The sequence below is a fragment of the Antechinus flavipes genome, chromosome 1 (assembly GCF_016432865.1).
Source record: "Antechinus flavipes isolate AdamAnt ecotype Samford, QLD, Australia chromosome 1, AdamAnt_v2, whole genome shotgun sequence".
NCBI classification, from domain to species: Eukaryota; Metazoa; Chordata; class Mammalia; order Dasyuromorphia; family Dasyuridae; genus Antechinus; species Antechinus flavipes.
Window position 1 is genome coordinate 562,992,792 of NC_067398.1, and position 13,382 is coordinate 563,006,173.

General features: G+C 32.6%; 1 protein-coding gene across 5 annotated transcripts in view; it reads right to left on the bottom strand.

The window, feature by feature from the left end:
- Positions 1–2,962: 2,962 nt before the first annotated feature.
- The window catches only part of PRPF4B (pre-mRNA processing factor 4B), a 46,734-nt gene continuing 36,314 nt past the window's right edge, over positions 2,963–13,382 (bottom strand). For 2 of the 5 annotated variants that reach the window (XM_051970748.1, XM_051970749.1), the window contains exons 12-15: positions 12,313–12,427; positions 11,506–11,657; positions 9,837–9,923; positions 7,354–8,866 (exon numbers count right to left, since the gene is read on the bottom strand). In XM_051970748.1, coding sequence (XP_051826708.1) covers positions 8,663–8,866; positions 9,837–9,923; positions 11,506–11,657; positions 12,313–12,427 — 558 coding nt within the window. In that variant the 3' untranslated portion in view covers positions 7,354–8,662. Of the gene's footprint in view, positions 4,675–6,152; positions 6,198–6,964; positions 7,053–7,353; positions 8,867–9,836; positions 9,924–11,505; positions 11,658–11,900; positions 12,218–12,312; positions 12,428–13,382 lie in introns of those variants that run through there. The other 3 variants (XR_007949405.1, XR_007949404.1, XM_051970750.1) reach the window with 3 other exon arrangements.

Genomic DNA, 13,382 nt, shown 5'->3' on the forward strand with positions numbered 1-13,382 from the left:
TGTGAACTAGAAAACCATTACATTACCATACTAAGTACTAGAGAACTATTATCTCATCAATTCCACTGAGTTAACACCTTGTATCCTTATTTCAAGTATACTTCTCCAGAGTTCAGGCCCTCTGCACAATTATCTTTTTTCATTCATTTCTTTTTATCCTTCTTTCATACCTGTCTTTTGCCTATGTATTAATGTATTTCAGGGAATTCATATTGGCAATTAAAGCTAAAGTGGTTACTAACTCAAGGGCTAAATTAATAATACCACGTCTTTTGAAGACATATTTCTATTTCCTGGGCCTTGTCAGGTGTTTTTAAAAAGGATGCTAGAGGATGAATCAAAAAGATCTGAGATTAGGTCTACTTGTTTCACAGACATATTAGGAATAAAAAACTGTGATTTAATCATTGTAGGAAAACCATCCCTTTTCATTTTTCCACCAATGCTGCTCAGAAATTTTGTAGATTGTCCAGATTGTCCTGTTGAATGACTTGCCTAGAGACATACAATAATTCTTAGACAGGATTTCTGCTAACCTTAGTTGCCTCTGTAGAGAAGATTGAATCGTGAAATAACAATGTGTTATTTTATTGTCCACAGCACTTGATAATAGTATGCACATAATGGGTACTCAAAACAATTTTTAATCGAATTCTGTTCCTCCTACCACCACTAAACCATAGTTTGGTTATTTTTAATGTTTCTCTCATTTATCTTGCTGCACATAAAACTCTTTTATGTGTACCTGATTATATATGAATTTACATGTTAACTTTCAGCAGTTTAGATTTCAACTTTTTCAATACTTAAAAAGACTATCATCTAGAACAGGGAGCAGATTTGTGTTATAGTGTTATATTGTTCCAAACTGAAAATTAAGATCCAAAGGATATAGATTTTATAACAATATAGAATGGCATCCAGATTATGCAACAGTGCCCTGTGTAAGAGATGCTTTCAAAAGTATCTTTATCAAAAGCAGTATGAGACTGAATGGCCATCTTGAATGTAGGATGACGTAGTGAGGCTTTCTGCCATATTAAAGAGATTGAACTGGATGACCTCAAAGGTCTTGTCTAGTCCTAAAATGCTATGATCCAATAGCAGTGACAAGAAAAATCCTTTGTAAGAAGTGATGGTAGTTAGTTTTTCTATTCCTTCATTTGGAATATCACACCAATTAAAAAAAAAAAAATTACTAATTTATAATTTAGCAATTGACTTTCAAAATTGCCTCAATTTGAAAAATTATATCTTGACTATGATAACTATAGATACCCCAAGTATAAGAGAACAACTTCAGTGAATGAGATTTTGTAATTAGAATTTTTGAAATTTCCTTCAAACAGTTCCTAATGGAATTATTACTTTGCAAAGACGGCCAACATGGGAGGTGGCGAATTTGCAACTGAAACATTTCCAAAAACCAGATATAAAATGATTTATACTACAGAGGCAGTTATGACCTTCATATCCCATTTTAAATCCTCAAACTCTTGCTATGTTGATATTTCTCCCAATAAGCACACATTTTGTGACCCTTTATACCTCATTAGCCGATTAAGTTGCTCTGACCAATGCATTGATGAGCCTTTCTAAACCCTGAGGTTTAGTCAGTTTATCTGGATTCAGTTAGTATTTCCAAATAGGTCTTAACCTATTGGAATTTGCCTTTAGCCTTCAAGAAACCAGGGTTATTTTCGTGCCGTGAGACTTTAGAATAAGATTTTAGGTGGTCTGGATCTATAATTTTATGAGTATGAATTCCCCCTGTGGAATCCCTCAACCAAAGCATATTAGCAACTCATTCAAGTCTTAGTTGCCTGCAGCGGGCTGGATATAAAAAATTGCCATCTATTGATACCTTCTGAATCCAATTCTCCCTGTGCAACAAGAGAACTGTTCGGTTCTGCAAACATATATTGTATCTAGGATATACTGCAACATATCGAACATATATAGGACTGCTTGCCATCTAGGGGAGGGAGTGGAGGGAGGGAGGGGAAAAATCAGAACAGAAACGAGTGCAAGGGATAATGTTGTAAAAAAATTACCCTGGCATGGATTCTGTCAATATAAAGTAATTATTAAATAAAAATTAAAAAAAAAAAAAAAAAGATACAGAGACAAAAAAAAAAAAAAATTGCCATCACAGCTTCTATCATTTAGGACTAGGAACCCAAATCTTCTGTGCTGCACAACTTCAGGCTACTTCTCTTATATTTACATGTGAAGATCAAGTGGGACATAATGGCCCATGCCTATCATCCCTGCTGCCAAGGACCCGGAGACTGAAGATTTTGAGCTTAGATTCTGAAGACTTAAATACAACCAGGGGATTGGCTGTCAACACTGAGTATCAGTCATAGCAAGTCCCCAAGAATATTTTCCTGAGGGATGACAATCTGGCCCAGGTGAAAGGAATAGGTCAGATAGGAATAGGCAAATCTGAATGGGAATGGGTCCCATTAGTAATGATATTTATATAGCCCTACAATGTTTGAAAAGCCTTTACCAAGTAGTATAATCAATCACTGTAGGAAGGAGGTGCTATCATTTCTATTTTATAAATGAAGCAGAGTGAGGCTATGACTTGCCAGGAGTCATTTATGTTTTAATTGTGACCTGGCTGCTTAATAAATGTTAATATGGGTTGTTAAGGTAAAGTCACATTCCTATTATGACACTCCTCTGAAAGATGTAGATTTCCTATAAGATAATTGTTTAGATTCAAGTAAATATAAACATTACACAGGGGTGCAAACATCCTTGATCTGTCTCTGCCTCTTTCAAGGCCCAACTTAAAAGTCTTCTCAGACATTTCCCCCCTGCACTATTTGTACTGTAGATGTTAATTCCTTTTTAGATAAGGAGAGCAATAACTTTAGCTCATTTGATTCAATCTGGAAAAACAAATCCCAGTTATCACCAACCCCACTTCTTAAAAACAAACAAAAGAGCATTTTCAGAGAGAAGCATATTTATTTCAGAAACTCTTATAATGATATACAGTTCAAATTGATAAAAGAAGAAATTTGTACTGTTGGTTCCAAAAAACTTAAAATTTCATGTCCTTCAAATTTTAAGAAGTTCAGTTCTGTTTTTGTTTATAATCTTTAAAAATAATAAATTTTGCTAAATGGCCAAAAAATTGAAATTATCCTTTCTTTGAAAGCTGATTACTTCCAACACAAGTACAGTCTATTTAAATAAACACAGTGGTCTAAGAAAAACCAGTAAGTAAATCAAATCTAGAAAATAAAGACTGGATAATCAATTTCAAAACAATCAAGACTAAACAGAAAGAGCCTTGGGATGCTCCAATTAGTGGGTCTTCATTGTGTCCTTATATAAAAAACTTGGAAATAGTTTATGTGTCTCCATTCTCATATGATACGCTACACTATTTGCCTTACATCTTATTGTAAGATGTATCCCAAAAATTTGCTTTTTTCCCATTCATTTCAGAGGCATGCAAACAAGACTGGAGATATGAAATCTATCCTTCCAAAACAGACTTCTTAGAATCTTAACTTTAAAACTTAACTGGCTGTAAAATATAGAAGACTAAATGCCTCAGAATATTTATGGCAAATGATATAAATAGTATAGTAATAACACAGCAATTTTTATGTACTATAATGCAGTTTTATAGCAGCCCACTGCATTCAATATTTGGAAAATAGAACAAATAATTCTAAATTAAGAAGTGGTGAATTCTAAGTTTGGTTGAAAAAGTATATAAAATTCCCAAAAATGTTTATGAGAAATTTGTTCATTTTAGTCTTAGGGTGAAAGATAGGAAATAAACAATGGATTCTAGTCACCAAACCTTCACATAATAGACTTTTTGAGCACTCACAGCAGTAGGCTATCCATTTCTAAAGCAATAGTTTTATTACCATTTTTCCTGGCAGGTCTAGTACTTAAGACCAATTAGGGAAAAAAAGCTAACACATTGACCTCAAGATCAAAATTAGCTCCCCCCCCCCAAAAAAAAAAAAAAGAAAAAAAAAGATAAAGCAAAAGCATGCTGAACTCAATCTTCTTTCTCTTGTCAAATGAGTGTCCTTTAATGGAAGAAATGTACATTACTTCTGTATCTGAAATTTGTACTGTATTTTCCTTGATGCTAAAAAATTGTCATGATCTGATTTAGGGTATATATACATATATACATGTATATATGTACATATATATATGGTCTATCTTTGAAAGCTATTTTGAGATAGTAAAAGCTAAACAGCATTATTTGCATACCTAAGCATTTTATTAATGAATAATTTATAAGGTTACAGCATATGTTTTTGCTACTGTGGGAAACAATCAAGTATTTTAAAAGTATATTAAAAGGAATAAAACATACAACACAAATACTTAAAACAATGTTTTTGCTATTTATCAGTTTAGAAATGTTTCTGAAAATCATCCTTCTAAAATAAAGGCATACAAAATACCAAATTCAAATGAAGGAGAAAAAAAAAGACTAGAGTAAGAGAGGCACATTTCATCAAGTGACCAATAACTAAGCAAAGAGAATGTGCTCCTTAATGCTTATTACAGTTCAACATGCCATGAAATAATTAAGTTGTATCTTCAACATTGCAGAGAAACAGGCTCCCATATCTTGATCATTTAAATGCAAAAGGTTCTTCTGAAGAATAGTCACTTACCCTATATACGGAGGGAAAAGAGAGATTAAGAAAGGGATAGCATGCTATTTTACCTACAAAAATGACTGCAGATTACTTATAAATTAACTTAAGAATACATTATGACACAGTAAAGACAAATGAACTTGGTGACTATTCCAGTAAAATAGTACATTCCATCCAGGAGAAGTAAAAGTTTAAAAATTGTGCCTTTGGCATATGGAGAGTGATTAGATACTTGGTAATGTAGTACTGTATACATCTCTAATTTCATATGATATGCCTCAAAAAAGAAGCAGCTATACATCTTTACCAACAACAAAAAGTACAGTATATAATCCTTGTCCTAATTTTGTATTAGGCAAAGAATTGTTTTTAATGACAAAAATTTTGGCCTACAGAGCCACAGTGCTTCTGATTTAAGTACTCTGAAAATAAAGTACAGATAAAGCAGAGTTTAGGGAAAGCAAATGTTGGAATGAAACAATAAGTTTTATGTCTTCTACATGATAATTTGACAAGCTTATTTGTCAGTACAATAAAATGCCCCAGGTTCAAAGACATTTACTAAAATGATCAAGAACAACCTGAATTTTATTGTAAGGAACATGCTAATATATATGACATCATCTTCTAAAATCTAATGTTTTTAAAATCAGTATGAAAAGTAAGCCGTTAGTACACTGGGAAATTAGCATGGCTATAAGTTAAAGATAACTACAGAGATTGGTAGGAGCTTGAAATAGATAAGGTCTTCATAAAGGGCTTCAATATTTTCATGAATTTAAATCTCTTTGGCAAAACTTAAGTTTGGGCCTGAGAGAACTAAGTTTAAAATGCCTGTCTCTAAGTTTTTCACACCTAGTACTATATATCACTTAGATTTTATGATTGTGAAGAAAAAGAAAAAATAATCTTTGATTATCCTGCTGTTATGAAAATTTCAAGATCATTAATGGAATACTTTCTTAAAATAAAACTATTAAAGATTAAGAATTACTAGGAGGTAAATTATTTGCTAATCTTCCCTGCACCTGGCCTATTTAACAAAAGACTGAAAATAACTAGTTAAAGAAAAAATGGATTCTGGTAAATGACTCTCCATTCCCTCCCCCCCAATAATTCTTAGAAAAATAATTTTTAAGTTGCTATTTTAAAATATATAATTTGCACAAATAATTTCATTACTTGATTGCCTTTTGAAAGCAAAAAATGTAAGTGACATTAAATGAAAAAATTCAAATGACAGGATCATAGACTTAAGAGCTGGACCTTAGGGGTCACAGTTCTGCTCGATTTTATGCTCTTCCTTCATTCCAAACAAAGAAAAAGCACAGTCATCAAACAAAAACACCTTACAGATGAACATCACAATAGTAGTACTATTCTAGGAATCATCAAAAATACAAAAACATGAAACCTAAATCGGAATGCTGAAAACTAAAAAATTAGACAAAACTAAATGGAGAGTATTTTTTGTATCTTTTATAGGACAGAAACCTTAGCTCATGTCTTCTGGTTGTCATCATCTTCCTTGAGCTGCACCTACAACACAAAGAACAAGTAAACAAGCAACTTTATGTTTTTAAAGAATAGTTAATATGCTTTGAAGGTATAAGGTGAAGTGTTTCTAGTGGATGTTATCACATTTCATTATTAAATAATGATGTAAAATGGTGCTATGAAATCAGCAGAAGCATCAAATTATATCTGTAGGGAACTGTTATGAGAAAATTCAAACGTGCAGCATGTTATCACCTATGTAAAATAAAGGACACTGGAAGAACTACAACTAGTAGTCTATGATATAAAAGCTGCATTTTTGGTTGTCTTCAAAAGACATAGTATAAAAATCGATTTTGATTTTAAGGACTATACATGAAGAGACAGGTTGTAGGTTCAGATAGCTATGTTACGTCACCCATCACCTGCCTGTTGTAGTTTCATGTCCTTAATGGGGCACAACCCACCAGCAGAATACCTGCTGTTCTGATTTTCCATCCTTGAATGCACCAAATGTGCCTGTTTGTTGTAATTACGTGCCTAGGTGAACAAAAAAAAAAAAAAAACCCATTTACTATTTCTTAAACTATTTTAAAATCTAAAAGTTGATTTTCCATACTTGTTAAGTAAACAAGTAATTATTTTTATTGCTCAACAAATACAAGATACTATACTTGATTTCCCTATCATTTAAAAAACTGATATTTACTATGTTCTTGTTTCTTGGAATTGAAAAAACCAAACTGTTTTAAATGATTTTCTTTTAACTTTTTTGCTAATGTTTATCTACACATGCTGTCAGAAATAACCTTGTTAAGAAGGTGAAGTTGGTGTCTCAGCAAATCAGGCCCCCTGGAGAAGGCGTTGAATGGCCTGTGCCCCGCTTTCTTTTTTTCTCTTTCAGCACCATCAAAAGGAAAAGTGAGAAAACAGCAGAAACATTAGTTATATCCTGAATTAAATCCCATAACCTACAGGAAAAAATGCACTACAATGAAAGCTCACAGTATTGGCAGGATTTTACGAAAATAATTGGGATTCTAATTATTTGCCTCACATGAACTTGGCAAGACTCACATCTTTTACTAATCCCTTTAAATAAAGGATTTATAGAAAAATGGAAGGTTTCTTTCAACTTTTACGGATTATCTGACTTACCAGCAGTGAAGACAAAAACTTTTAAAAATGGCTACAAATGCCTTGTTCACAAAAGACTTTATTATCTAATGATGCATACTGAAAACATACAGAAATCTGCATGGTCCACTTTACATGCAGCAGAACAATCTTCACTTTACAATAAGTGAGTGTCAACTGTTTTATGTAATAGACAACACTTTAAAGTCACATATCTTAAAGAAAAGCTTCATTTACAAAAGAAATAAAAGGTAAAGAAGCAATTACCGCTTTTAAAAAGCAGCTGCTTTGTTCAAGAGTGGAAGGTTTATGCCTGTATTGAAAGACAACATGATCACAAATAATGAAAACAATGAACAAATGAAACACTTTTACCATAAAGCAGTACACTTTCAAAATGACATACAAATAGTTAAAAATTTCATTATGTTGTCTATCTAACTTTTAAATGAGGACTTTCAGAATTAGACCCCAACATTTATAATTAGTAAATGAAAACTGTAAGTATTGGTACTATGTCATTGGGAACTGTATTTAACAAAATGTATACAAAGTCTATAGCAAGTTGATTTAAAAAATTAAAGTAATAAGAAACAGTACACTGAAGGCGCTTTACCCATCAAGCGCGCACTCTCCAAATTTTAAATGTGATGAACAGAACAGAAGTTGTAACTACGCCACAGTTGCAATGCCAAAAAATAAAACAAGATCAGTTATTGAACATGCAGGGAATTCTGCCACAAAGCTACTGTCCCTCATTTGCCAGTTGTTCCAGTAAAATAACATCTTAAAACACCAGTGATGTTGATGGTTTAGCTTACCTTCAGTGTACTGAAAGTTGTACACAACCTGCTTTAAAAGAGGAGACCATCCCTGCAGGCAGGCTCAAGAAGGAACAGACCCCTTTCGGCACTGACTACACCAAGGGCATGCTGCTGTGGCCTGCACACACACACCTAGGAAAACGTGAATATAAACAGCATTTATGCTGGCCTTTTTTTTTTTTTTTAAAGACAAAAATGAAGCCAAGTCTGCTAAAAAACCAATCATCCACCCAGTATTACTGTTCATTTTATAACAGATTTTTTTTCTTTTTGATGTGAACTGCAACCATTTACATTAGCACTGTACTTGTGTGCAGTCTCAGCAATTAAAACAGTTCTACAGTGAAAATTTTCACATAAGACACAAACAGATTTACTCTAACATTTCTAAAAGAAATATCAGCCTTGGTGTTAATTCAAATATATCATGCTTCCTCAATTTGCGGGGGAAATATTTATAAGTTTATATACATTAATAAACTGCTGTGAAATTTCTTCAGTCTTTGTATTTTAATTACTCAAACCCTTTGAGCTTCTTCATCTCATTTAAATTTTTTCCTGGATGAAGGCATGCTGTAGAGCCTGGTTGATGCTAATTCGTTTAGCTGGGTCCAACATTAAGATCTGGTCCAACAAGTCCTTTAGCTGGTGCACTTTTTTGCGTTGGTCTTCAGGAAGTCGCTGGCACCCAATCAAATCAGCCAAGAGGTCCTTGGTAGGATTAATGGTGCTCATGACAGTAACTTTCTCCTAAAAACAGTTAAATTTATATTTACATAAAAATGACTGAGAAAATTCCATACTGATATGCATACTACTTCCTAATTAAATTGTAAAACAAAACAAAAACCAACCCACACACTACTGTCCTTCAACTTATCCATTCTCATTACTTACTTTTTAAAAAAAGGCAATATGAACAATTAAAACTAATTAAAAAGCTCAATCAAGTAGAGTTAAGACTCTTAAATGTACAATGGTAAAAAATCTTATCTTAAAATGTCTATTCTATTAATCATTAGATTTGCATAGTCCTTGAAGGCAGTTACCATGTACTATCTATACATGTAATCCCTAAGTATCTGGTTCTACTGTCATTCAGTATATTTCAAATATTAGAAAACCAAAGGAATATTCCATTATGTCCACTGACCAGGAAAATGTAAAAATAAAAACAGTAAATAATACTTACTGTTGAATTATGCTTTCAAACAGTAATTATGCTGGGAATGCTGACCTAATAAAAGTCTCTTAACCTCAAACTGACTTAGAATACACCTATGACTTAGCTATATTATCATGGGCAAATGACCTCTCTGAGCCTCAACTTTCTCATTTGTAAAATAAAGACAATATACATAATTATAGGACTGTTGTGAAACTCAAAAAATGTTATGTCAAGGATTCTGTAAATCTTAAAGCACTATATAAATGTCAGCAATTATATCAGAAATGCAAGAAAGGTTGAATAATATGAGCTATGGTTAAAAAGAAAATTATTCTAGAAAGTCAGACAACTCACAGTGTTTTTAGCATTATGTATCATTTCTGTGATGACTCCTATAGAATCAGATTAAATGAAAGTATAACTATCATTATGTGGCAGAAATGGAATTTTTCCATTGCTTTTAATCAGAAATTCTAGCATTAAATTTCACTTACAAGTAACAGTATTTAGAAATGAATACTACTTATTAAATATTACATTTAAAATACTTACCCTTTCTGTTACTTTATCTACTTCTATATACATGAAGTTGAGATTTTGATCAAAGTGTTGATCTTTGAACACACCTTTTCTTATCATCTGAAAAAAAATTACATTTGGACTATTATTAGATCTTCAAGACCCACTACTTTAACCTTTACAAATAACTGATTGTCATTACTTTATCTATGAGCTTATTCACTCATCTGTATAAGGAGTAGGTAGAGTTGGACTAATAATCTCTCAGGTTCTAAATACTAATCTCTAATTCTAAGATATTTAATATGACTTCTGAAAAATCATTATAAACACTCTAAACCAAATAGACAAAAAATCCATTAGCTTGATGTATAATTTTCTTAGTTTCCTTCCCAAGATCATGTGTTGCTACTTCTCTTTTGTCAATCAATTGTTTAACTATTATTTGATATCTGTGTAAATCTGTGTAAATTATTCTCTAACATCTCTCATGATATAGGCCATATCCCATTGCAACAACCACCACTAAGAGAATTTTCACGATTAAAAGTACAAGGTCCATTCAAAGGCCCATTTTTTTCCCCAAGCAATCCCTGCCATAACAGAAAAAATAAAGATATAGTCTCTTAAAAATAGATATCGGTCTGTATGGAAGAGAACAGAAAAATGGGGGGAAAGCCTTTTTAAAATCTTTCCAAATCAAGTTATTGTCATATTCAAAAATTTTACCCTTATTCATAGGACCTTGGAAGAAAATGTGAAACTCCATCTGGCAAAGTTCCACCTATACATCATATATACATGAATAGGACTCTCCATGTTATCTCACCAGTGGCAAACTAAGTTATCTGAAGACTTCTTGTGATAGCGAACCACTAATTCCCAAGTCAACCAATTCCAATTCTGGAAGTTTTTACTTTTATCAAAGCACATTCTGCCTCTCCATAACTTCTGCTGCCTCCTCCTTTACCAACACTTTTTGGGGGGTTACCAAAGGGTTACCTTTCAAAACTAAACAATTCCCATCTCTTAAATAAATTTATTATGTTCTTTTTAGACACATCTACCAATTCCTTCTTTTTGCCACCCTTCTTAGATACATTCCTATTGTATTGTTAATACACATAACAATTTAAAGGACAAGACAAGGGAGAGACAAACAGGAAACAAATCATGAGTATTTTATCATTAGTAATAATCATACTACCCAGCTCCAAATACAATTGTTATCCTTTCTCCCTAATATCCAGATCATTTAAAGCTCTGAGTCAAAGTCCTTTCTCTTCTTGTGACCAGTCTATCACATACTTTGTCAGATCTTTTTTTCAACAGAAATCCAGAGGAAGGAAACAGACAAGACAGACAGTCTGATAGACACCAACTAAAAAGTAGGATAGAAAATAGAGGTATGGAAGTAAATATCCTATATACTGATCATATATATCTAATCTGGCATTAATAGCAGTCTCATCCTTGATCCTTTTCCTATTAAACTAAAATCACTACTTAAAGATAAAGGTAAAAGGGGGGAGGAGAAAGGGAGCAGCAGAAAAGAAATGATTTAGTCTCAACTTGTCCAACCTATATTTCTGCTATAGTTATTTTAATAGATATTTCTCCATGCACAAGCTAAAGTTGTTATTACTGAACACCATTTAGGAAAATAGAGTTCAAGAAAGAAAGAATACACCTGCTAACTTACCTTATTTGGCATTTTTCCTTTGAGATCCATAGCAAGTTTCAACATATGATTATTGGTTTTACCAGGAAATAATATTTTTCCAGTATAAAGTTCATATAGTGTGCAGCCTACAGACCACATATCTATACCATAGTCATAGCTTTTTCCTATAACTGAAACAGAAAGATATTTTAATAAAACTAAATTTAAAAATCAATGAGGTGGTAGTGGTAATAATAATGAAATACAACTCAATCATTCATATTAATCGGGGATTGAGATTAGCCTGGGAAAATAAGACATATAACTCCCAAAACTCATTTTAATAATTTGACTGAACTTCTCTCTCCCACCAAATCTTTTTTAACAGAGAACCTAAAAAACCAAAAAAACAACCAAAAAACAAAAAAAAACAAAAAAAACAAAAACCCAGCAAAAATATGTTTTCACCTCCTTTTCCATTCCCACCTCTGGCAGAGGTGATAATGAACAGTAAATTCAGAATACAGGCCAACAGGAGGGAGAAGAAAAAGCAAAGGTCCCAGATAATCCACAAATTTGATAATCAGACCTTGAATAATCAAGAGCAGTCTTCTAAAGTCGAGGATTTTCCACAATTGTTTTGCTACTCTTGCCCGACATGATCAAGACTCCTGTCACAACTACCATCATTCCAACTGAGGAGGTTGAACTTGCTACGGTTCCCTTCCTCATGAATGAGCTCGAGCAGCTGCTGAAGTACGATGGAAAACAGTACTTAGAAATTAAATATGCTGTTTCCACAGCATGTGATGGCCCCAGAGCAAAAGGACATTTGGAGAAACTTACTAATTTCAGGAGCCCGATAAAATCTACTGACGAGATAGGGTGTAATGTCATTATCTGCAACATGTGAAGCCGATCCAAAATCACAAAGCTTTAGAATAGTTTTTGATTCATTAACCTGTAAAACATTATCAAAAATTGTTGTTGATTCATGAATAACTAAAACAAAACAAGACAAATGAACACTGGGAAGTTAACTGACACATTCATAGAACTTCATTTTAAACTAAGTTTATATTTGCTGCTATAAAATAATCTAAAAAGAAACAAATATTTATCACTTGATTACATTTTAGTAAGAGAGGTTTTTTCCAATGATGATATGCTGGGCAAAGTTATTTAATTCCATTTTTCTAAATACTGTAAAATACAAAAAAGAAACCCAGAGGCTAATGTCTTTTAAAATTTCCCTGAATTAGTAGTTGCTATATATTAAATGGATAAGAAATTAATTATTGATGTAACTTCAATGAAAACAAAGGCAGAATCATTACACCATGTCAAAATGCATTCTTCATCCAAAGGTGCTGGAATATTCAAATTTATAGAAATCACTTGGAAAAAGATGGAATTTGAAAAACATCCTCCCCCCCCATATATTAGTCAAGAAAACAGCAAACATTTAAAAATATAAATATGAATTGTATATTAGTCATTTGTTTTCTTCCCTTTTCAAATATTTCAACATACACAGTAACAGTGACATCTGCTGAGAAAGGCTGGAAGTTGCTCCCATGACTGCTGCCATTCATGAGTCAGAAGCATGATCAGGATTAACAAGTGAAGATAATTCACATTCCAGAGTCCCTTCCCCCCTTTAAAAAAGACACACACAAATTCTGAGTTGGGACTTGAACTCAGGCTACTTTCCCCACCCCAAAGACATATAAATATAATGCCTAATTTACTAGCATATAATTAATTGTTCAAGAAATGCCAGAGTAAACTCATTTAAGAGATTATCAATCTGATTTCTGGCAAAGTATAAATAACCCTTCTGAAATTGGAAGCTACCAAAGCCAAAAGACATTTTAAAGTAACAATTTTATTTAACTTCTAGGAGACATTATAAT